The 23,158-nt window shown below is 46.6% G+C and overlaps 8 protein-coding genes across 8 annotated transcripts; 1 reads left to right on the top strand and 7 right to left on the bottom strand.

Annotated features, from left to right (window-relative positions):
- Positions 1–253: 253 nt before the first annotated feature.
- Positions 254–1,516, bottom strand: EDB93DRAFT_1131579 (Der1-like protein). Its single transcript, XM_041448969.1, has 6 exons — positions 1,326–1,516; positions 1,209–1,274; positions 1,076–1,149; positions 927–1,020; positions 574–875; positions 254–525 (listed from the first exon to the last, which is right to left on the bottom strand). The coding sequence occupies exons 1-6, from the start codon at positions 1,413–1,415 to the stop codon at positions 501–503; spliced, it is 651 nt and encodes a 216-aa protein (XP_041310309.1). The 5' UTR covers positions 1,416–1,516; the 3' UTR covers positions 254–500.
- Positions 1,517–2,082: 566 nt separating this feature from the next.
- Positions 2,083–3,747, bottom strand: EDB93DRAFT_1239414 (uncharacterized protein; the record flags this gene model as incomplete). The annotated part of the gene is made up of 5 exons (XM_041451629.1): positions 2,083–2,552; positions 2,672–3,129; positions 3,182–3,253; positions 3,308–3,474; positions 3,523–3,747. 5 exons carry the CDS (start codon positions 3,745–3,747, stop codon positions 2,083–2,085), a joined length of 1,392 nt encoding a protein of 463 aa, XP_041310310.1.
- A 705-nt stretch (positions 3,748–4,452) lies between these two features.
- EDB93DRAFT_1131585 (uncharacterized protein) lies at positions 4,453–6,832 on the bottom strand. Its single transcript, XM_041448970.1, has 7 exons — positions 6,720–6,832; positions 6,574–6,608; positions 6,124–6,516; positions 5,598–6,070; positions 5,133–5,538; positions 4,861–5,080; positions 4,453–4,808 (listed from the first exon to the last, which is right to left on the bottom strand). The coding sequence occupies exons 3-7, from the start codon at positions 6,371–6,373 to the stop codon at positions 4,778–4,780; spliced, it is 1,380 nt and encodes a 459-aa protein (XP_041310311.1). The 5' UTR covers positions 6,374–6,516; positions 6,574–6,608; positions 6,720–6,832; the 3' UTR covers positions 4,453–4,777.
- A 258-nt stretch (positions 6,833–7,090) lies between these two features.
- Positions 7,091–8,607, top strand: EDB93DRAFT_140282 (ClpP/crotonase-like domain-containing protein). Its single transcript, XM_041455489.1, has 6 exons — positions 7,091–7,545; positions 7,593–7,723; positions 7,772–7,918; positions 7,973–8,087; positions 8,145–8,207; positions 8,264–8,607. Exons 1-6 carry the CDS (start codon positions 7,359–7,361, stop codon positions 8,401–8,403), a joined length of 783 nt encoding a protein of 260 aa, XP_041310312.1. The 5' UTR covers positions 7,091–7,358; the 3' UTR covers positions 8,404–8,607.
- On the bottom strand, positions 8,454–13,742 carry EDB93DRAFT_140270 (P-loop containing nucleoside triphosphate hydrolase protein). Its single transcript, XM_041455488.1, has 23 exons — positions 13,202–13,742; positions 12,971–13,146; positions 12,577–12,917; positions 12,347–12,525; positions 12,127–12,297; positions 11,970–12,074; positions 11,599–11,912; positions 11,463–11,552; positions 11,286–11,413; positions 11,144–11,237; positions 10,970–11,093; positions 10,704–10,916; positions 10,448–10,653; positions 10,194–10,395; positions 9,968–10,137; positions 9,598–9,919; positions 9,425–9,544; positions 9,320–9,372; positions 9,183–9,268; positions 9,068–9,135; positions 8,816–9,012; positions 8,656–8,763; positions 8,454–8,606 (listed from the first exon to the last, which is right to left on the bottom strand). The coding sequence occupies exons 1-23, from the start codon at positions 13,583–13,585 to the stop codon at positions 8,549–8,551; spliced, it is 3,909 nt and encodes a 1,302-aa protein (XP_041310313.1). The 5' UTR covers positions 13,586–13,742; the 3' UTR covers positions 8,454–8,548.
- A 307-nt stretch (positions 13,743–14,049) lies between these two features.
- On the bottom strand, positions 14,050–16,748 carry EDB93DRAFT_1239418 (glycosyltransferase family 57 protein; the record flags this gene model as incomplete). The annotated part of the gene is made up of 9 exons (XM_041451630.1): positions 14,050–14,436; positions 14,492–14,621; positions 14,683–15,252; positions 15,305–15,467; positions 15,521–15,605; positions 15,674–15,848; positions 15,903–16,065; positions 16,114–16,517; positions 16,567–16,748. 9 exons carry the CDS (start codon positions 16,746–16,748, stop codon positions 14,050–14,052), a joined length of 2,259 nt encoding a protein of 752 aa, XP_041310314.1.
- Positions 16,749–17,704: 956 nt separating this feature from the next.
- EDB93DRAFT_1072374 (uncharacterized protein) lies at positions 17,705–18,211 on the bottom strand (the record flags this gene model as incomplete). The annotated part of the gene is made up of 1 exon (XM_041444989.1): positions 17,705–18,211. A coding segment is annotated over one exon (507 nt), but the record flags the coding sequence as incomplete, so codon positions are not given.
- A 3,942-nt stretch (positions 18,212–22,153) lies between these two features.
- On the bottom strand, positions 22,154–22,952 carry EDB93DRAFT_1248125 (uncharacterized protein; the record flags this gene model as incomplete). The annotated part of the gene is made up of 3 exons (XM_041452676.1): positions 22,154–22,553; positions 22,626–22,760; positions 22,882–22,952. 3 exons carry the CDS (start codon positions 22,950–22,952, stop codon positions 22,154–22,156), a joined length of 606 nt encoding a protein of 201 aa, XP_041310316.1.
- Positions 22,953–23,158: the final 206 nt, after the last annotated feature.

The following is a 23,158-nucleotide window of genomic DNA, read 5'->3' on the forward strand; positions in this document are numbered from 1 at the left end:
TATACTTATTCCCTTATTACAGCAACTTGGACAGACTAGATTCAACTTGAGATAACCACAAGAAATAGTGACGAGAACAGTAGAAAAGCAACGGGCCGGAAAGAAAAGCAAGGGCAGCCTTGAGCTCACCGTGTATAATGACAGAAATTCTGGAATGACCGTGACAGGCCCTTTTCCCAAAGACGACACTTGTGGTCGTACTACTCCCGTGCGGACCTCGGACACTCATGACTTTCATGGAGCCTCAATACAGGTTCGTGGACAGCAACGAAAAGCGTGTTGAAAGAGTCAGGGTTAATAATGGATAATAACACGTATGACATGAATTTATGTAGATGACGGAAGGCGCTACCATTGTAACGGTCCCGACTGCAGCACGTAAGAATGTTCCTTCATCAAACATAGAAGTGACGATATCATATTGATTTCTCAGTAACAATGCCGCTCTTTCCTTCCCAGGAAGGAATAAAAGATGCCAAGTAACCTGATTCAACATCGACTCAGAGGTCTCCGAATAATCTCTTCCTGTGACAATATAAGCATGACTCATTTCGTCTATCGAGAGACACTTACAGCCCGTCAGGCGCCTCAGTCAGTAGCGAGTACCCTCCGACCATTTCTCTTGGCCAGACATCCCGCAGGAACCATCCAATGTGACCGACCGCGCACCCGATTAGATCTCCTGCCGCCGCCTTCCATGTTCCACTTATTACCCAAGAGAAAATTACGAGGGCTAATGGCAAGTACGGCGCTGAGATTGTAAACAACCCAAAGAGCGATATCGGTGTGGATGGATGCCGACGGGACCACATATATATCGGCACGAAGGCGAGTGAGGAGGAGAGAAATGGAAGATTGAACAAGGGCGACATGGCCTGTACCACGAAAGGTCAAGATACGCATAACGAGAAGTTGATACGACTTACCAAGAGCATTACGGATGACAGCAGAAGCAGCCAAAAGTAATCAGCTTTTCTATTTGCAAATGAGGATTCTTCTAACATCCGACTATATCGCATACTAGAATCCATGCAAGTCAAAACTTTAAGTGATGGAGATCAACGGCCGGACTCACAAAAAGAAAAGATGGAATACGAAGTCGAGGGATATCGAACCGAAGTAAAAGAATGTCGTGGCCATGCGCCATGGCTATACGCTCTCATCAGCATGCACAAAAAAACACTACCCCAGATCAAAGTACAACTCACTTGTGCATTTGTAAAAGCGGATTTAAAACTAAAATACAATTGGAGAGGTGTCACAAGTTGGCATTGCTTAGGAACACGTCAGTTTCGTCACATTGAATTGAACATTCGGCTTCATACCACTGCTAAACTCGTGGCGACAGATAGCGCTAGCCAAGCACGCGTTATTGGTGGAATCTGGGTCAGCCAAGCTTCAATTCCGACAGGCATTCCTCAAGTTGCCAAATAGACCCCCAGGAAATGGTCGAAACCTGCGAAACCAAGGTTTTGTATGGTAAAGAGAGAGTGAGAAGAGGAACCGATGATCCACGTGGTCCACTTACATTTCAAATTTGCAATTACCACGAGTACTTCAAGCTTGCACTAGTAGGCTAGTACTCTAGTTCATGATCAAACCATCATGTATTCTGCGGCTCTGGCTCGATTCTTGTCAGATTTTCTGATCAGGCCTACGTACATATAGCCAAGGTGCGTCCACGTCTCGTATACGATACGTAGTAGAATTATCATTTAATCCTTATGAAATCGTCATTTCCTCTGCCTTCCAATTCAACTTGCAAATACATTCGATTTCATGTCTCACAGCATCGGGGCTCCACAAAGCACGTAAAGAACGTAACACAGAACGCCGAAGTATCACTCAGAATACGATTTAACGCAAACGAAGCAGCGGGGATGGGCTGAGTAGAAGGTTACAACTGTCATAGTGTGCAACATCCTTACTTCCTACAGTTGTACTACATATGGTTACATATCACAGTTGCCTCAAGTACACCGCCAGGATGTCCAATCAAAAGCACTATACAGGATAATTCAGAAAACAGGAATAGGGCACAACAAGGAATAAGTCACCACTCACAAGGATAGGTTCTGGCCATCACTCCTTAACGGACTTGAGCGTAGCTGACCTGGACGACGAAGCACTTCCGGACGGTCCTCCTAGACCTATGGTGCCTAATCGGGACCGCGAAGAACGAGAGCGGTGATGAATGATACCATTTGCATGTGGTATTGGAGGGAAAATGAATCCTGTGTTGAGCTCGTCCTTCAAGCAGGACGCCTCCCCACGTTCCATAGCGGTCGATCTGGTGTGCACTTTGGTTCCGAGGAGAAAGGGTTTAAGTGGTGATTTCCGTGGTGGAACAGGAGGTGCAGGGGGTTTGGAAGGCACTTTGGCAGTGCGCGGCGGGGGCGGCCGTGGAGGCGGGACCGGCACTGGCCGCATCGTAATTTGGCGGGGAGTCTGTCTGCCCTCCATTTCGTCGTACTCACGCAGCATTATGAGGAGCAATATGGTAAGGACACATGAGGCAGAAATAATCATCTGCGGTATGAGACCAATGTAGTCTGTAAAAAGTGTCAATCTCTTTTTTCAGCAGCCGAAAAGTCGAAGAAATCATACCAATGAGAGCACCTGCGTGCATTGATAAGCAATTATTCGACCCAACTCAGTAAAATAAACTCACCGTCATCAAGAGCCGGAGAATCTGGCATCGATTTCCTCAGCTGCGGGATGACAAGAAGGATAGCAAAGGCAGAAACCAGATGCTTTGTCATGGACCTGATATCTGCGAGTCTGCGTGCCAGTAGAACATGTGCAATGGTGACATGAGACAGCATCCAGTTGACACCAAAGAGTGCCAAGGCATAGAACCGTAATTGTCCAGGCCTCGTCACATATAAATCAAAGTCGCGAGTGGGAGCTTGAGTCCCATTGATTATCTCGTAGCTTTCGACGTCGTCAGTTGCGACAATAAAACTGGTTACTTGTTCGATCGTGGAGAGTTTCCGAATGGGAACTGTCGTGTTTGAAGCATCGACGGCCCGCAAAGTGCTGGCCAGAAGATACGTATCAAATGGGTACAAGTGAGCCTTGTGGACATCCAGCGTATGATCGCTGTCAAATCGAACGAGGTTCTCAATTCTAGCATATAATCATGAGCATCAGTCGATCCCAGTGCATCCCCTAGACTTGCCTGCGCCGCTGACCCGTTTTACGAGCGAATGGGATTGCGGAAGGATCATATATAGCCATAGGTTCAGGAGAGCTATGGGTGCACATCATCGGTCGCAAAATCATAAAGTTCAGTAAGGTCACCTACTTATCGGCGTAAACCCATAGGGCCATCGAAGGCAGCCCACATTGACTCTGGTGAACACCAGAGCTCGAGTCGAGTTCAAAACTGGCTCCACATGCAACGAGGGACCATGAGATAGTTATGGAAGGCTCGCCAACGTCGACGTCGACATTTTCACCCAATAGGACGACCTGCATGCGAGTTCAACAAAAAGCATCAAAGACATATGAAACACCTACACCTGGATCATTCGCTGCGATGTCGTTCAACATGCTTTTGAAAAGAGGTTCATCTTCCTCATCGGCACCGAGGAACGAACACGACAAAGCGAGAATAAAGAGCAAGGAAAATATGAGAGCAAGAAAAAGGATCGTCACGTTCTGCAAAGGAATGACCCCGCCAGTGCCAGTGTGCAGATGGACAGCATCACTACGGGATCGACCTATGGGACTTGTGCCTCCCATTAAAGGCCTGTACGATGTATTAGATGATGCACTATGATTCGATCCACAGCGTGTTTGATGGGATTTACTGGGAAGAGCGTCGGAGAAATCCCCCCACTTCAGCCACCGCCCTTCCAACGCTCGAACTCATTTTTGGAAAGTCCAGAAGTTTTCCTTGATGGCTTGTATGATCCCGTAAGCGAAGTAGGATGCCTTGGCTGTATTCGGCCTAGGCTGCCTTAGGTATTACGTCTTTCCAGAATACAAGTCGGAAAGGACCGACCTGATTCATCAGGTTGAAATCGGCAGTTTCTGGTTCAGAGTTAGGAAGTGTAGCACTGAACGGTACTAGTAGGAGCAGTTACTTACAATGACAGTTCCAACTTCCTAGCACATACAATCATTACATGGGTGACTAATACTCTTAGTCTTGTGACAGGCTCCGGACTCTACCGGACTTATGCAGTGATTTTGCTTTCAATCCGGATTCAGGCAGACAATTCAAAAGTTCAAACTAGTGTTGCTTATCGACTATTATGTATGCGGCCGACCCTTCAGGAGCGCGTAACATTTATTGATTAAGTTTGTATGCGTGTGTGAGAGCGCCAAGTGGTTCACACCCTCTTGGCAACGACTCGAAGTACTTCCTCCATCAATAATTTGGAGCCTCTCAAGTTGCGCCATGTTCCTCAATCTTGAGCTTATTTGTCCTACTAATTGCACTCATTTTTTTTGGCTGCGCTTACACAGCGGGGAAACTGACATTATACCACCTTTTTCCGCTAGTGAAATTACATTCGAAAGGTATTCTAGAGTGCTCTGGAAAGCTCTAGCCAGGTCTAGATCTGCTTTTGATTGAAGAGGCAAAATGTTGAAATTCCCCATGTTATCCTTGCTGCAATTCTTTTGATAGCACTGTAACCAGCGCACGCAACTTGAATACTCTCAGACGATATGAAGTTCTGCGACAAGGTGTTGATCAAATGAGACAGGCTATCCAGCTGTATGTTGTCACGGTTGGCTGATCATAATTGCAAACACCTCGGGTGGATCACTGATCATCGTCCTGCGGTGATTTTAACCTGAAATTTGACCATCAGAGAATTTCCAAAAACTGACACGACAACGACTTACAGTTCTTCATGAAGTAGCTTTTTCAAAACCGCAAGCTCTTCTAGAGGACCTGCTGGATCACCTTCTGGACCGAATACCTCCAATATGTTGTTGGCAAGATTGCGGTATACTCGGGCCCGCTTAAGCAAAGATGTCTTCGCAAGAGCTTTGTGTGTACTGTCGTATTCAGTTGCGATCACAGCGTTCCATGCTGTCTTTGCCATCTCTAGGAGATGCATACCTGTTGACAGCGTCAGTGGAGATAATAGTTTTCACGATGCAGAATTCCCTACCAATCTGCGGATAGTTTTCTGGGTATATTAAAATATATACGGCAAGTACGGTCAGCCCAACATTAAGAGCGACATGATAAGAACCCTCGTGAGAAGATTTGCTGAAGGCATCTGTGAGTCGCGATAGGTAAGATTCGCGAAGCACACGGTGGAGATTTTCTGGAAGATCCGGAAGACTACAGCCCACAAGCAGCGTGTGATCATCAATATCTGGAGAAGGAAAACAAAATGTTTGTAGGGCATTGTCCAATTTTGCAAGGGCAGCCTCCGAGCCGGGCAACGGAGGAATGGAGCCAAGCGTGCTGATAAAATTGCATGATGGACAGGTACAGGAGAAGCCGTACGTGAGCTCGAAGATCTGCTGACGAGATTCTATCAGAGCAGGGTCCACATAAGGAATGCAGATCTGCAAGACGAGAACAGTTCAACTCTATGATGACTATCTGACATAAGTGAACGAAGTACCTCCTCGGTGGCCTTGATCTCTCGCAAAGCCACGATTTCCATCCGCACTGACTGACCTTGGCGGATTACATATCTTGCAGCAGCATTTGGAAGACACGAATGGTTGAAAAGGCGACTCGCAAGAGGGAATATGCCATGAGCGATAGTATCGAGATGGCTGTGAATTGCGAAATTATTGTTCTGCGATCGGATAAACAGGACTTCAAGGCTTTGATGTACATCAACGCCCACAGACATGGGGCAAGCAATCGGGGGGGAGTCATGCGGCGGTCCAGGCAGCAGAGACATGAAAGTGGATAGCTGCTTTGCTCTTACATCGGAAGGCGCATTAGACGAAATTTCCGCCACGAGATGGGTGTGAAGCAAAGCATCTAGCTGCTCGTGCGCTTCCAGGCATTGAAACTCGACTGAAGCCATGAAGGAAGCAAGTCTCTTGCAAAACTTTTTGTGCGAGCCCCAGTGCAACGTTTGACCTAGGAAATATTTTCAAGGTTGTTGTCACACATCATCGAGAGAGGGTACGCACACTGTGATCCGCAATACCAGTATGAAGCACAGCCAGTACACTTGGCCAACCTGATTTCAGATGCACTTGAACAGAGACAAAAATCACATCGGCGACCTTTGCTCGACGAGAGCAACAGAACCACCATGGATGGCACTTCCAGAACAACTGAACCGGGGCTGATATCGCTTGCGGCAACTGCTTTGTCGCGAGCGGTAGCGTGTGTCTCCAGACGAATACAGGCAGGAAGCTCGTCCAGTGACGAAGGCATCAGGACCAACTATCACAAGACAATAACTGTGGTGTAACAGTCACTTTGCGACAATGAAACTGATGCGTTCCAGAAATATCGCAGAGGCGTTATGGAAAACAATCGTACCATCGACTGGCACTCTTGGCACCCAGTCACAATCTCTGCAGAAGACAATGAGCTGACCACAGATTACAAAATTTGGACGAGTCGCAGCATACTGAGAGTCACGGAATGCTCACACTCGCCGGATATGCTGGGAAGAATACGGAAGAAGGCAGTGACACGATTGAGGAGAGGAATCGTAGCAGCGAAGTTGAGGGAATCTTTTTTTTTTTACTTTTCTGATATAAGATTTTATACTCACTTATGTCGGGAATCAAGGTTATATGTCGACAGCTCCTAACGTACGTTTTGATGAGTGGCCGTAGTCGGACTGGTGAAATTTGCTTGCTCAACCTCTGAAGGACTTGTCCGCACGTGGTTATAGTACTATAAGTCAGGTCCGAACTTAGATGGTATATTCCGAACATCCGGATCATTGCCATCGAGTTAATTACATTGACAATAACGTTAACAGCGCTATTGTTTTTCTCCAAATGTTACTCGTGACTAATTCCCGCAGGATGATTGGTCTACATCTCGATCGCGTCCTGGCCAGAGCTGATATGACCGTGAGGGTACCGGAGAATATGGAATATTTCTTGAGTAGCATTTCACATACGCGCCAGTGGTTGCAACCTTGTTGCAACCACTTGTAAGTGGATAGCTGAAATCCACATCTGCAACTTGAACGCCCCATCTTACTGACATTGATGGTGGCAGAGTGTCGTCATCAGTACCTAGCTGCGACGGCCCTGTGCATACTACATTCGCCTAGAGTGAGTGACTTGAGCAGAATCCATCGGCGCCGCGGCCGTATGTAGAGCGCGTGATTTTCGTGCCAATAATAACTCTTTACGCCCTTCAAGTCGAAGACACAGCTGTAGATGATAACCGACACGGTATGTCAGAGTCAACAATAATCGTTGAACGCTCCGAAAGGGTGGGGATCATCAAACTCAATCGACCCAGGGCTTATAACGCACTCTCCGTAACATTGATCAACGAATTATTGGATGCTTTGAGGTCGTTCGAGAGCGACCCTAGCATAGGCGCCATCATCCTAACGGGAAACGAGAAAGGGTTCTGCGGTCAGCTCCGAAATCTTTCCACCTAAATCAATCTGATCGTCTCGCAGCTGGTGCGGATATCAAGGAACAAAGCGAACTATCTTTTGTCGACGCATACAACCAAGACTACCTGAAGAATCTAAATGACGGATTTTTCGCTGTCCATAAGCCAATAATCGGAGTCATCAATGGTATCGCAGTGAGTCGATCAATCAATGATTACCTCTGTCGATTGACAAACATCAAGTTGGGAGGCGGCTGTGAGTTGGCGATGATGTGTGACATTTTGTATGCAGCAGATACTGCAACGTTCGGGCAGCCAGAAATCGCACTAGGAACTATTCCAGGAGCTGGAGGGACGCAGCGCTTAATCAGAGCTATTGGCAAATCGAAAGTAATCGCCGCAAGATCAGATATCTGGTAGCATCACTGATGCTCACTTTCTCAGGCGATGCACATGATATTGACGGGGGAGACGATGAATGCAAATGAAGCCGAAGCAGCAGGGCTTGTGGCTAAAGTCCTCCCTGCAGAGCAGGTCTTTAGTGTAGCTTTGAAAACAGGTACGCAGAGTTTTGAGTTCCCTAAAAGATGACTTAACTATCACGACAATTATCTAGCGAGTAAGATAGCGAGCTTCTCTGCACCCATCGTGGCAATGGCAAAGGAAGCGGTCAACGAAGGTCAGTAAACTACCTTTCACAGCGTACCATGCATTATTGAACATCAACATTGACAGCTGAAGAGTTGGGGCTGAAAAATGGGCTACATTTCGAAAGCAGACTTTACCACGCGACCTTCGGGATGAAGGATCATGCAGAAGGGTTCCAAGCATTCCTTGCCAAACCCAAGCGCTTAGCCCAGTGGACACACAAGTGATGATTAACCAGCCTGAATGTTGCACGAGATATATAACCACCTCGTGGTGTTGTAAAGAGTCAAACTGTAGGATAAGTTTATGATGGTATTGTACAGGGTGTGACGATGTAGCGAGCAACTCAATTAAGATGTTGAATCGGCAAGTTCACCGGAACCTTTGGCGTTCAATTACAGATTTCTGTCTCGAATCTCGCGAAACGCGCCTGTCACATATCAATGAACAAAGTGAAGACATCAGAGATGCAACCTCACCAATAATACTCCATTACTTCAGCTTGACCAAGCTTGCGAAGGAAATTCTCGTCGTGCGTGATGATGATCAACTGAAAGTTAGCATGATTCTTCCTCTCGTTAATGATGCTTCAAGATGGTTAGCACTTATGGGTGGAAAAGGCCGTCGGCGATCACTTACTCGACAAGGCTCTCAGCGAGTGCATCGATGTTTTCTACATCTAAAGCGTTTGTTGGTTCATCCAGTGCAAGAATGCCACAGTTTTGGCCGAAAGAATCAGAGAGAGCGAGACGGATAATAATTGAGGCCAGCATCTTCTGACCTGCGGAGCATCGTCCACGCATGTCCATCTCGACTTGATCTTTGGTCATAACAACCTGTTTAAAGGACGTCAACAATTGAATTGTATTTACCGTGGCAAAAATTACTCACTCGGTAATTATAGGATCGCTTTGATGCGCCACCCTCGACGTCGGAGCGGATTTTGATACCATCAATATCTAACAGCGATTAGCAGTTGACCACGACACGATTCCAGGGTACACACCGGTTCCTTGATACGTTTTATTCCAGAGATGACGCATGGTATCGTTGACTTCCTCCATCTTCAGCCCGTGGTATTTCATAATGGCGCTGGGACAAACATAAAATATAGGATCATAGGGCCGGGAATGTACTGCTTACTTGTCCAGGGCCTTAGCATATTTCTCCAGATCATTATTTGCCATGTCGGACATCTAAGCAGGCGTCAAATTATACCGATTTTATAAATTGGAACCAGTTTCAGACCTTAACCTTGACCAATTGGTCGGTATATCGCTTATTGATATCCTTGAAGTCACGAAGATCCCTCTCTGTCATCTTGAGTTGCTCTTGGTGGGAACTAATTTCGCCTCCTATATGGGCATACTGCAGAATATGAGATAATGTGAACCGAGGTGCGAAAGCGATCGAGCTCTTACCTTGCTCTGCATTTCCGTTTCCCGCTGTTTCTCAACCTGGTATCGGTCTTCGAAGTTCCGCTTCGCCTTTGCAGCTCCTTCCATATCGCACGAGTCAATTTCAGCTTGCGTAGCTGCAATATCGCGGGCAAGCTTTCTGATACGAATGTTCCCGTGTAAATTTGCCATCAAACTGCCGCTCTCGCTGATCTCCCGGTCAATCTTAGCTATGGCATCCCGGGCGTTCTCGATATTGGTGACAAGATCCTTGATGTCCTGCTCGAATTGCTCTATCCTGTCGGCGCACTCAATAAGGAGATGTGCCCGCTTGTCACGAATATATCTGGCAAATGTCAACGGAGAGTCTTATAACACACTTGCAATGACATACCGCTCAACGATTTTGTTGAGGTTGTCAAGTTTGTCAACGTTCGTGTTGAGCTCTTGTACAGAACGTTGAGTCTCGCGAATCTTTGCATCAAGGTCGACCATGGCCTCTTGATGTTCTTGCTCAAGCATATCGATAGGAGCTTGCGCCTCCGAAATTTTCAAGTCCAATTCCTGTATTCATAAAGGCAATCGTCAGCTCCCAGTAACCTAAACACTCAAGAACAAACCTGGAGTTTTGTGCGCAAGGTCGCGATTTCGTTGTTCATTGTGACGATACGTTCCTCCATCATATCCTTGTCACGAATCTGATTGGAAAGCGTGTTTTCTTTCTTCTCCATCGCATGGAGGTCGTTCTCATTCGTCCGCAGCAATTGATTCTCATGGTCACGCTGTGTCATGAGTGTTTGCCTTTCTCTTTCATTTGAACGGCTGTGAGCAGGTTGGTCAGAAGATTGTTCGCCAAGGAAGGTAGACAACGTACATCTCATTAGAAAGAACATCAAGTTCCCTTTGCACATCATCACCAGTCTTGGCGGTACCAGTAGCAGTAAGCTCCGTTTCCAATTTTTTGATGTCGCTCTTGAGTCGCTCGGTCTCATTCTGGTTACGTGACACGGTAGAGGCGGATTGCTTCAAGGAAGCAATCTCTCTAATGTCCTTTTTGAGATCGGTTAACCCCTGAGCAGCCTGTATACAAGTGAAGTTTCAAGTCTCAAGAATTCATAACGGTATCTTGCCTGCTCTGCCTTCTCGATATTGGATGGAAGATCTTCATCTAAAGCCTTGATTTGCCCCTCCAGTGCTGGAAGCTCGACCGTCCTGATGCGTTCCTTAGTTGTAAATACAGGCATAAGAGCGCGGAGGTGCTTCAATTCATTTTCCCACTGCGTAACTTCGGCCTTCTGAACCTCGACAGCCTCGGGAGAGTGGTTCTTGATCTGCTCCTTGAGCTGTATGCGTAGTTATTAAACTACGGCTCGAAATGAACTCGGATGATACATACATATTTCTCAAAACCGGCCATCTCATTGTGGTGTAGATCGCGGTTGCAGGCAGTACATCGCTTCTTTGCCTGTCCTGCTTTCAGAATTTGCTCATACACTTGACTCACGCCCGCTTTGCATTCCCTGTAGTATGAATCAACAGCTAGTTGAGAAGAATCCGTGGAAACACATACTCCTTGCGAAGGTTGAGTTCCTCTTCTGCGAGCGTGATGGCGGTTTCGAGAGAAATCCCTCCTTCAATCTCGTCCTTGAGTTTCTTCTCCAGTTCTATGGCTTGATTAGTTCAAGACGTCCCTTTGATAAACGAGTGCTTGCTTTTCAATTCGTCCCGCTTGCTCTTCATTTCGGATTTTGCGTGTGATAACGTTGTCTCTGCTTGCTGGAGCTCTTTGTTAGCGGTGGCGGCCTCTGCTTCTGCCTCAGCGAGCTCCTCATCTTTCTCTCTATCATCATTATAGTTAGGCTAGTCCTGATAATCAAACGCAGAGTTACCTTGAGGCGCGGTCAATATCACGCTCCATCGTTTCCGCTCTTGCATCCCTGCCTATCAACTTCCGGAATTTGACGTTGCACAACTCAAGGCTGAAAAAAATGTCAGAGAACAAAATAAGCTGTATAAAAAACTCACATGTTCTTGGTATCCGATGTCTTACTCCGCATCTCTGCCCGTTTGAGATCCAAACGAGCCCTTGATTCTGCCTGCAGGCTCAGGCCGCGAAGTTCCGTGTTCAGGGTATCGCGTTGATCTTCCATATTCCGTGCCTTCGCAGCCTTCGCGTTCAGGCGTTCATCGAAGTTTCCAGATTGTATATCTGCCTTGATCTTCTCAAGACGCAATTTCTTCTCCTCGATATCACCAGCAAGAGTGCGGAGCTCAGATGCGAGACCCTGCATCGTGTCGACGGATGATTCAGCTTTGGCAATGGCAGCTTGGCGCTCTTTCTAAGATAGGGAAGAGTGTAAAGCAACATTTGAAAATCAAATAGGACATAAACATACAATCTGTTCGCGTGTATTTCCTCGTTGCATCCGAAGACTTTCCAGCTCGGTATGAAGCTGTCGTAACTTGCGACTATGTTCATCATTCTTGCTATTCCTTCCGGTCTGCGTGAGTGTTAGTGGGCTGAAGGTCGCCAAGGTCGCCATGCTAGTGCACCTGCAGCTTATCAAATTCGGACCTCTGTCGACGCTGGAGATCCCCGAGCCGGGAGACAAACTCAACCACTTTCTCGCGTTCAAGAGGAGTATGGTTGTAACCCTTGATGTTGTGCTTATTGCTGATCTCACGGATGAGTTCCTCGCGTTCGGATATGCGACGGTCATGTGCCTAACGATCGTGTTAAGAAATGCAATGCAAAAGCAAATCAAATGAATACCTTAGCCTCTGCGGCAAGTTCTCCATGCTCATTAATAAGCTCCACATGCGACCTTCGTGTTTTCGCAAGTTCATCTTCAAGGTCTTGTCGTTCTACCTCGCGTCTATTGCGAGCTATTTTCTCCTTTTCAATGTTCTGGCCAAAGTTGCTTAAGCGCTCTTGCAGCTCCTCGTCGGTGCCTATATGTACTTAGTATCAGCAACCCTGCGCAACCAGGGACGAAGAATTACCTCCAACTTCCTGCACGGTCTCTTTTGCCTCCGAAAGCTCCTGTCGATAATGTTCCTTCTTCTGTTGCAAGTTTTCAACCTTGACGTACAACTGGCGAAATTGGGTAGCAGACTCGTAGAAGCGGGCATTGTTCTTGACGAGTTCTTCGTACTGCTTCTTAGTCTCTTCGTATTGCAATTGCTTCCCGGTAATGGTGGCGTTCAGGTCGCTGATACGCCCACGGAGCTTGTCGGAATGCAATTTCTCTTTAGCAAGAGATTCTAAACGTTCTTTGTCTGCTTTAAGATCTGCAACGCGATCCTTACGCAACGACTTTATAGAATCGAGCGCCTTGCTATAACTAGTTCATATATTAGCTGAAAGGTCATTACATTCAAGAACAGAAAAACACACCGCGTAGCCTCGAAGATATCATCGAATTTCTTCTTGAGCGCAGAAGGCTCAGCAAGGGGCCAGTACGAGTCCTCTTGATGACAGAAAATTACATTCTCCAGAACAGACTTTGATACCCCAAGGAGATGGGGGATTTCTACATCTATCTCAGCGCATTTCGTGGAAATAGCTCCCCTCTGATACAAACATGGATGTTCAGACCAGTCCAATATCCAAGTGCCTCTGACCCACCTTCCCGCCCTTTTCGATATTGCTGTCCGCAAGCGCAAGAATGTTTTCGAGGGTCTTCATAGTCAAACCAGTCTTCTTGACTGTCACTGAGAGATTCCTAACGACAAGCATCCGCGTCCCATTTGCAGCATGAAACCGTAACTTGACCTGAGCTTTGACTTCCTTCTCATTCGCCATCTTTGGGTCATGAATGAACGCGCCACCTCGAGTGTTTGGGGGCTGGTCCCCCGTTGTTGCGTACTTCAGGCACTCAATGACAGTCGTTTTTCCACTTCCATTGTGTCCGACTATGACAGTGACTGGTGAGAAAAACTCAATGACAGATATTTGCTTGTCGTCGAAGGAACGAATGCCCCGGATTGCGAGCTTGTCGAGACTCGCCATTTACAACGAGAAGTTTGATGAGTGTTCTGCTTTGAGTACAGGTTTTCGTGCTTGAAGGAAATTCAGAAAAAAAATCGAGCCTTTGCGTGAAGATAGAGCTGCGGTGGAGGACGGGTTCTGTAGTTTTTGCTGTTGCACTCGAGTCAGGGGAGAAAAGCGCGTTGTCACCGTCATAACCGCGAATTGTCACATTCATTTTAAGTAGCACGTGATCGAATTACTTCTGTGACGCACATCACAAAATTGACGTCAAAACGTCAAGTCTAAAGGCACAAGTATCGAATACTTTGGATGAATGATGTACATCAAGAGCAGTATCTGAATTGAGCTAGTGCACGATTCCATGAGGATGAGAAATCCCCCCCTAGCCTTGAAATCCAGCTCTTGCAAGCGGATACGCTCCATGATATATATTCCTTTAAATGAAAACAAAACAAACGAAGCCAACCCCCAACGTTCAATGTTCAATGCTCCCGATCACCACTCGCGCTCGCCACCAGCGCTCGTCTCCTAGCATCAGCCTGTCCACGCCCGTGCCCACTTGCATATCCAAGACTCATCGCACGCACCCCCGTCTCTCCACGCAATGGACTGTGCCCGAACGCTGCGCTCGACGGCGTTGTACTGATAGCAGACGCAGCTGAAGAAGGTCCCTCCTTTTCGCATTTTCCAGGCAGTCCGCTTATAGCCCAGCTCACTTCCACTGAACGCTTGATGCTCCAAAGCCAGATGAGTCCAAAGATTGGGGTACATATTAGGACGTTGAGAACTGGGAAAAGGTCAGGGTAGCGTGCAGGCGGCATCACTACAAGCTCGAGCAGGTGGAGGATTATCATAACTGTATGTACCACCTGTGATTAGATGTCATCAACTGTGACAGAACTGTGTAAAGGAAGCGCTTCGTACAGAAGATATGAGTCCCACAAAATACCCATAGCGTGGTTTGAATGGATTGTGCCCAATTAACCGGTTCCAGAGAAGAAGCATCGCAAGGTACTGGAGTCCCAGTCCATCCTTTTTGAGCAAGGGCCACATGCTATAAGTGAACAGCACCATCGTTAGCAACGCGAACATATGTGAAATCGCATGCCGCCTACCTGAAGACACCAACATTGTTGCCTAACGCTCCCCACAAGAATACATCGTCAGTGGGTGCGGCGCCCGACAGCAAGAGTGTGAGAGGTAAGAGGGGAATGAGAATTGTCTTCTCATGCACCTGGAACGAGAAAAGGAAGAACGACATGGAACAAGTTAGGAGTGCATAGGGTAATAGCGGCAAAATTGGCGTCGGTGATGACGGTGCTGCGGACACCATCGAAGGAGACACGTTCACTAAGTGGTTTGGGGCGTCTTTCCGCAACCGAGTCTTGTAGCCACCAAAAATGAGCGCAGCCACAGCAGGTAAGAACCCAAGAGCGGTGAGGCCAGTAGAGACTTTGATCAGAATACCTTCTCTACCAGCAAATATTTGCTTCCACTTTACCAACACGTTGGTAAAGCACCAAAAGTTGGCAACTTTGTCTTCGAAGAGACCGCGTCCAAACGGGAAGATGCGAGTGATAGGTGCAGCAATAGTAGAGAGAGAAGAGAAGGGTGGAAGGAAGGGTGCGAACATGATTACGAAGGCTAATGTTGTCGTCAGCGCTAGACGCAGAAACAGCCGAGTGCTATGTGATATTTAGTGTATTGAAAATAGTCTTACAGCTGTGACAGACTTACCCATGAACAGAGCCTAGATAGATGCATTTTCCGATCAAGTAAGAGCCAATCGCAGGTGCATAGTAAAGTGCCATTTGTTTGAAACCTAAACTTAGGACGAAGAGGATAGCTCCAAGAAGATCATGCCCGGCTGCAAAGGCGTTAATTGCAAGTAGCGTTAAACCTGAGAGATTATGCTGGTGAGAATCAGAATACTACCAATAACGAGTGACTTGCCTAACATGACGGAATTATACTGGAAATGACCAAAGTCGATTAATAGAAGTGCTGGATGAAACAGCAATGTGAGCAGCGCAGCGTGCTACTCGTGATACGACAATACAACAATGAGCATCTGGAACTGTTATGACGATAAATTGACGAACGTACTCGTTTCCTAGATGATCGCGCGCCTTGCCATGCGCATACAAAGGTGTACAATGCCGGAATATAAATTAGGAGATCGAGGACGAGCACAGTAGCTCGCATGAATAGCTTGCTTCTTCCAGTCTCCATGCCGCGAGATGCCTGTAAGGTGAACCACGAAGGTTCTATGAAAGACCCACTGAGGAACAAGATAGATAAATCTAGTATAATGAATTCTACTTGACAAACTTACATTCGTCCACATAGCCATGAAACATATGCAGTCAGAGGAGGATAGTCAAGACCCCAGTACTGTAGGTCATAAGTGTACCATTCCCTGACGGGAAGGTGTACAGTAAGCTCCATCCAATGTCGCTGGGCTTCATAATCGCCGAAGAGGGGTGGCGTATTGTGACCTATAGGGCGACTTGAGATTAAATCATGCGCGCAGTAATTGTGCGCACCAGAATATGTTCCGAATCCGATGCACCACTTCACCAAGGTAGATGCGGCGATAGCTGAAGGAACGAACCAGTTTTTCATATTATTTCGATGCATCCACCTCACAAACCGCTTTCCGGCCCAGATAGTTCCCTGATCATCCTCGACTATTCTCGCATCAGCCGTGGATGATGGGCCAACAGCGGTTCTTTCGTGCTCCATAAGAGCGGTGAAGCTAAGTCGATTTGCCATCCTGTTATTTGGGAAGACAGAGCCGACTGAAGACGCAGAGGCGGGAGAGACACATCTGTTGAGCCATTCGTCTCCTGACGACGTGTCAACCCTAAGCCAATGAAGACTTTGCGATGTTTGCAGGAGATGTCGGCGAGGAATGGGGGCAATAATTTCCGAGTGGTCAGTTTCGGAGCTAGGGAACAGACATGAGCACTGTTCAAACTTGTAAGGATCATATATACCCCATGCTTTTCATGCTTGCATTGGAACCACGATTTCGCAAGGTGGGCCTATGTCGTATATGCTTGGACGGTCCACTTTTGAAGTGAGAAAGTGAATTCAACGAAGTCGTACGATCCCGCGTGTGACGTTGGCGGTGCTCAATTGACAGTTCATTGGGCATAACATCAGATGCTTCGTCCATGCTAGTTAAGCAGGTGCTTGCTGAGCACGTTGCAGCAGACGGTGCCCTCGCCACGTATAACTCAGTCAGTACTGTATACTAGCGTGTCCGGGTAAGTAGCCGCCGGCTCGGCACTCTACGCCGGTTTAGTCGCTGTCAACCGGACAAGTGCAAGTTGACTCCAACTTGAAAGGCTTCTTCCTCTGCCCTCGATCTCTGCTCATTCAAAATATCCTTATTCACGATGCTCGAAAAATTGCACCCATGACCTCAGTCCGTATGTAACAACGTACAATCTGTAACCTAACACCAAATATCGATGCATCGATCCACTCGAGAAGGGCAGTGACGGTGATCGATCCGATAGTCGAAGGAGTAAAGTGCACTCTCACAGCTTTTAGGAAATGTAGCAAGAATCATGAATCCTGTCGTTCTTAAAAGCCTTGGGAGTGGCGTGTACGGGCACGCGCTGTGATATCCAAACCGTCACGGTAAGTTCATACCCATCTATGTGATCTATGGTATACATGCAAGTGTAGCTGACAACATTAATTTAAGGAGCATTGTAATTCATACCCAGTGATGTGTACAAAAATTCCGTCGATGCTCTTAAAAGTATCCATCCAGTTCCCGGTATGCATTCATGTTGGGGTTATATCCCCACCTGTCCATACTTGGATACATATGGCTTCGCATCATCCTTGGGTCTTCCCATTGTGCGTAATTATTCGTATAATATCTGTGATCGGAATCATGTCAAATGAAAATCACAGCCAGGAAGGCGCACGCTACCTTGGATCCAGGGGGAAATATGGTGCCATTGGTCCGTATATGCCATGAGGTCTGGGTTCGCCCCATCTCGGAATATAGGACGCCATTTCTCTGACCTGGTAAGGATCCGGCCCCTCATTCCCAAATATATTGAAGTAAGGATCGCCTCTTTTCACGTAGACCTTGGCCTTGGGCATTCGTGGCTTGAGATACCGTCTATCGAGGACGGTCCAATCTTCCACTCCTTCAGTGCAATCCACGAGCCATATTTCCATCCCTTCAAAGCCTCCAATGGCATCAAATTCAGCCGCGGCACCATCCACAGTACAATTCAGCGTAAATTTCTTCTCTCCGCCTGTCTGTTCGTGTACCCTTCCTGTCTCTCGCAATTGTTTGCTAAGCAGCAAGCGTTCTCCTTTGAACGATTCATCTAGGTAGAACAACGCCATGTGTGGGAATGAAGGGGTTGATGTGGCTCGTATGTTGTTCGCCTTCAGGTGGTCCATAATGCGATCACGTAGCTGCATGATCTCGCTGGACTTCTTGACGACGACAGACAATGAGCTGAGGAAGTCGTCTCCGACCTCCATGGACTCAAAATGCACGGGAGTCGTTTTGGCACCCATAGGCACCAATTGAAATATGTTAGGGCGATGAGGGCATGAGAACGTGACGAGCGTAACATGAGGGTCGAAGCGGGGGTATGATCTGGAGTGAGGTGATCCAAGGTGAGGTAATCTGTGGTAAGACGACCTCGGATAAGATGACCTCGGATAAGAGTATCTCGGGTAAGATGTAAAGCGAGTTGATGTCGAAGGAGGTGACGTCGAACGAGATGAAGTTGAGTGAGTGCTTGACTTATCGCTCTTTGATTTTCCGTCTCTTGATTTATCATCCTTTGATTTCCCGTCCTTTGATTTATCGTCCTTTGATTTTCCATCCTTTGATTTTCCGTCCTTTGATTTTCCGTCCTCTGATTTATTTTTCTCTGTTTTGTCGTCCTTTACTCTAGTACTTTTTGATTTGTCGTTTTTAGGTTTGTCGATCTTTGGCTTGTCGATCTTTGGTTTATCAGGCCTTGGTCGGAATTCCATTAGATAGCGTATTGCCTCAGCCTCCGGTCCCGATGGAACAAGCCATAAAGCATATTCTGGGCGACACGTTAAGTCGCCAGTTCTACTCGATGAGCAAAGTATTACTTACTGAAATCCATTATGGGTTGTAGTGGATGTCGGGAAGGACGACGGCAAGGATATGACTCTTGTTCAGGTTTGTCAATGACGCAACCACGCTTTAAATCCAAGAACACAAGTCAATGAGTGAGTGGTTATCGCTATCGGTGGCCAATGCAAACTCGTTTACAGGGAAGATAAATTTACAGAAGGAACGACTTTTTATTGGCCTGTGTATGGGAGACTTGATATTAAGTGAGGACCAGAGCCGCATAATCATACATCTTTAAACAATTTTCCTATCAGGACACCCAAAAAAGTAACGATCAAAGAATGCCATGGTCTTCCTTTGACGATAGCTTATCAATACACATAGGGGGGATTGCCCGGATTTCAGTGCCTACTGCCACGAAACAGCCAGGTTGGCAAATGGTAGCGCGACCAACTTCTTTTGATCTCAATCATCTTCGAAATGATGGTCCGCCCGACGCCCGCTGTACCACATGAGAGTGTAGCCTGGCCAGCCCAGCGCCTAGCGTATAAGTACCGGGCTACGGTTCTCGATGAAGCACCAAGTTGGAAGGTCCTCATCTCCCCTCCCCTGTTTAATTTACGTAACGATGAAGCACTGAAGTCGTTGCAAACATGGCCGCGGTGTTGCACATTGAAATATTCCAGGCACAAAAGGCAGCGAGATCATATCTGCTGCTATTCTTAGATACGATGAATTTGAAAGTTCAACTGACCAAGAACAAGAACTCAATATGGGTCGCTGCGTACTCCGGCGGGGGAGCTGTGACTTGCTGGTATTGGAGCCACAATTTCGACGTTCAAAGTCAAAAGTTGATTCAAATACTGAAGGTCTATCGAGGCGTCATACAGTCCTGTGTGTGTTGTGTTCCACTGGTAATTGTTGACTTACAACAGCTCATGATTTATATCCTGTTGACGCAGGAATCTTAGTGCTTCCAAAATCTTCGGGTGATCGCTGTTGGCTTTTTGATTGCATTCTCACTGAGCCATGAGGCCTGAGGTTATATGCAATGACGTCCCCTCTGTCCAAGATTTGTGGAACGTATCTTACATATTTCCAGGTTCTACACAGCAAATACTTCGGCTTCATTTCGGCGGCCTGAAACTCGATGGTTCAATGGGATACTGGTCAGTGATGGGGATGTGCAGCCTGGATTGTGGTGTCGTGATAGAATGGTGCAGAACCAGACTCCAGATGCTTGCTGTATCAACGCCCAGGGATGTTGATCATAGCAATATTGCACAGCAAACAAAAGCGACCCTAGGCCTTATATCCCCGTCATTTAGTAATCACTACAGCCAGTGGCATGCAGTGTCAAACAGGCGCCTGCAACTACAGCATGCAAAACTGACCCAAATAGCAGGTCTCTTCATCTTCACCCCGTATCTCTCCTTCCCCTCAATTATTGACTTTGTGCAGTATTTCAGTGTCCAGTCCGTCTGCACAACCCGACATCCTTGATCGACCAAGGTCATGCCATACGAAGAGGCCGAGTCAAGCACGTCGACGAGACGGGGAGAAGGGCCACTGCACTCGTCGATATATCGAACGAGTGCGAATGATCCACCACCATATGGTGCACAGTACCGGCAGGATGCACTTTGGAAAGGCGAGCAGCTCCCTCGTGATACCCACTAGCTTACTAAATTGGAAGCAGGCGGGAATGAAGCGCTTCCTCCTAATTGGCAACAGTATAAGACGTCGTCGGATGCTGAAACACGATATCAAGATAATACGCTCTTTATGGTCTCTTGGAACCGACCTTTACCAGGAATGCGACTAGGTGAGAGATGAAATCACGACAAGGAACGACGAACTCACGGTTGACCATAGATCATCCTGGAGATCTCGTTGATCCGAGATGCGAATGGTACATTTCACCGCTGGGTCGGTCCTACTTTGTCAATCATAAGAATCGGACTACGTCGTGGAAGAAACCCAAGCCAGAACGTCCGGCAGGAAGCTTGATGCCGGAGTGCGTCATCGAGGGTCACACTAAATGCATATGGGACCTTGCCAACTTGGGTACCAGTGGCAATATAATGAGCCTGTCTGGTGATGGTTCGATTCGTCAGTGGAAAAGAGACAGAGAGCCAGCAAGAAAACCTTTGAATATTGATCATGGGGAAGGGATACTCACAATGGCAGTCTCCCCAGATGAAACAATGGTCATTTGTGGGATCAATATGGCTCACTGCGGTTGTGGAATATAAAGGAGGCCAGCATGATCAGGCATCCATGGGAGGGGCATGATAATCTAGTGAAGTGCCTTGATTGGTCTCGCAATGCCCTGGAGATAGCAAGTGGATCTATGGACAGGACCATACGATGCTGGAACCCGTGTACTGGCATCAGGAAATTCTCACATTACTTTATTTGTCCTTAAACAGACTCAATACACTTAAGTGTCTTGTTGAAAGGTGGATCTACTTGTCCAACATTTCAACTTGAATATATTCAGAAAGAAAATGTTGAGGTATATTGATATATATGTTTTATTATGTTTCACACTAGAGAAATATGAAATATGCCAGGTAAATAATGTGAGAGAGAGCAAACAAGTTTTGAGATAAGTAGGTGAAGCTGATTAAGGAGATTAAGGAATGTGAGAATTTCCTGATGGGTCAACAAATAGCTCCACCCATATACATAAAGACTGCATGGGTCGAAGCCATCAAATATGCTCCACAAAGTGACAAATTTGCGAGTGGCGGTGTGGATGAGGTGATCTGGGTGTGGTCAAAGGATGGCAAGCTGCTTATTGAGATCAAGGGACATAACAGATATGTGTCGTCATTGTGTTGGTCCAAAGATGGTGCACATATATTCTCCACATCAAACGATCATATCATCTGAAAATGGCAGGCAATTAATGGACAGGTACTCGTTGTTTTTTGGGGTCACACCAAGGTCATCAGATCGCTCTGCCTTACTCCCAATGAACACTATATTCTTAGTGCATCAGGAGACTGCTCCATTCGTATCTGGGATCTCAACACCAATCAGGCAGTCGGAGATCCACTCTTGCATGATGACAAAGTCTTGGCTGTTGCCATTTCCCCTGATGGAAAATACATTGCCAGTGCTGGAACAGACACAAAAATCTATAGCAGTACTCAAACCAAATTTTGAAACCTTTGAAAACTCGCTTAAACTCATTAAACTCCCGGCTAAAGTATCATAGAACTCGCTTAAGACCAACAAAAACAAGGCGGAATCACACTCAGCACACATCGGCACGAAGACAGACATTCAAACACTTAGAATTTTTAAAGCAAAGTATAGTGACCAAGTACTACCAGTAGTACACTTGTAATGTATGTAACATATGTAAGATCAATTGGACAACAAACAAGTATGAAACATAAATAAAATCACAACAGGACAGCAACAGAATGACACAAGATGAGAATACAAAATGATGATGCGAGATGATGATAACAAAAGACTCAGGTCCCACTGTTACTAGCCTGCAACAGCTGCTGATACTGAATCCGTAAGCATAAAGTCTCCGCCTCCTTGTTGAGAACAGCAGAATGTGCCTCATGCACCTGAATGTCGACTTCATGAAGGTGGATCTCAGCGGCCCTATTCTCCTGCTCTCGTTGATGGCTGATAATGGCTTGAGATGCCTCGTGATCATACGTTTCATGAAGCCAAGTATATTTCTTCGTATTCCGCTGATTCTCGCTCTTTGCACCAAGCTTTGCAAGAAAGTGCTGGTGCTTGGAGTCATGAAGGGACATAATGTCAGATTGGATGTTCCCAATTTTGCCCGCCAAATGTTCAATGCTGCCAGGCAGTATGCTGGCGCCAGTGGCACTGAATCTAGCCTTGAGTTTCTTGTACCTATTTTTGAGACTAAGATTTTTAGGAGTTTTATTAGCACACATATGTAAGTATAGATAGGATACTATGTACCCCACGATGTGGTTTCTGACTGAGTTGGCAAATTTCTTCGGATTTTGATTGTATGCACTGCTGTACTTAGGGTGATCTGCAAATATGAGCTGGGCAAGAACAGCGTAGATATTGGTCTTGTCCTTGCCCTGAAGCCTTGTCACCGTCAGTTATAATTACTTTTTTACCTTCAGAATAGAAAAGAATCCGACAATCAGCAGGGTGAGATGTGATGTGATCAACGAGGATATCAGTGAGAGAATCTTCCTTCCCCTACTGAACTGTAATCTTGGGTCCAGGGTCACTTGGAATAGATTGAGTATTTGAGGTAGGTGGATGAGAGGTCATTGCCCTCAAGTGGGGACAAGCATTGGCTTGAAGTCGTGCAGACCAATGAGCACATTGACAAACGACAGGCATGTTTTTTTAAACTCAGATGTACAATGCCAGACTGACCTTAAATTGCGGTGTGTGGTCATGCTGTGTTTGGACGCAGTAGTCGAGCTTTCAAGAAACTTTAGCCGAGTTTCAGAATTTGGTTTGAGTACACCACC

The sequence above is a fragment of the Suillus bovinus genome, assembly GCF_016758785.1.
Source record: "Suillus bovinus strain UH-Sbo-P2 chromosome Unknown EDB93scaffold_12, whole genome shotgun sequence".
Classification (NCBI taxonomy): Eukaryota; Fungi; Basidiomycota; class Agaricomycetes; order Boletales; family Suillaceae; genus Suillus; species Suillus bovinus.

What these genes read in the sequence shown, in the direction of transcription:
- EDB93DRAFT_140282 (XM_041455489.1), top strand. Translation starts at nt 7,359, where the DNA reads ATGTCAGAGTCAACAATAATCGTTGAACGCTCCGAAAGGGTGGGGATC. An exon ending in TAGTGTAGCTTTGAAAACAG is followed by an intron (nt 8,088 to 8,144) that starts GTACGCAGAGTT and finishes ACAATTATCTAG; the next exon opens with CGAGTAAGATAGCGAGCTTC. An exon ending in AAAGGAAGCGGTCAACGAAG is followed by an intron (nt 8,208 to 8,263) that starts GTCAGTAAACTA and finishes CAACATTGACAG; the next exon opens with CTGAAGAGTTGGGGCTGAAA.
- EDB93DRAFT_140270 (XM_041455488.1), bottom strand. Translation starts at nt 13,585, where the DNA reads ATGGCGAGTCTCGACAAGCTCGCAATCCGGGGCATTCGTTCCTTCGAC. An exon ending in TGGCCGGTTTTGAGAAATAT is followed by an intron (nt 10,917 to 10,969) that starts GTATGTATCATC and finishes CTACGCATACAG; the next exon opens with CTCAAGGAGCAGATCAAGAA. An exon ending in TATGCTAAGGCCCTGGACAA is followed by an intron (nt 9,269 to 9,319) that starts GTAAGCAGTACA and finishes TGTTTGTCCCAG; the next exon opens with CGCCATTATGAAATACCACG.
- EDB93DRAFT_1131585 (XM_041448970.1), bottom strand. Translation starts at nt 6,373, where the DNA reads ATGCCTTCGTCACTGGACGAGCTTCCTGCCTGTATTCGTCTGGAGACA. An exon ending in CTGGTATTGCGGATCACAGT is followed by an intron (nt 6,071 to 6,123) that starts GTGCGTACCCTC and finishes AATATTTCCTAG; the next exon opens with GTCAAACGTTGCACTGGGGC. An exon ending in AAGCTACTTCATGAAGAACT is followed by an intron (nt 4,809 to 4,860) that starts GTAAGTCGTTGT and finishes GTCAAATTTCAG; the next exon opens with GTTAAAATCACCGCAGGACG.
- EDB93DRAFT_1131579 (XM_041448969.1), bottom strand. Translation starts at nt 1,415, where the DNA reads ATGCCTGTCGGAATTGAAGCTTGGCTGACCCAGATTCCACCAATAACG. An exon ending in GTATTCCATCTTTTCTTTTT is followed by an intron (nt 1,021 to 1,075) that starts GTGAGTCCGGCC and finishes CATGGATTCTAG; the next exon opens with TATGCGATATAGTCGGATGT. An exon ending in TGTCATCCGTAATGCTCTTG is followed by an intron (nt 876 to 926) that starts GTAAGTCGTATC and finishes TTCGTGGTACAG; the next exon opens with GCCATGTCGCCCTTGTTCAA.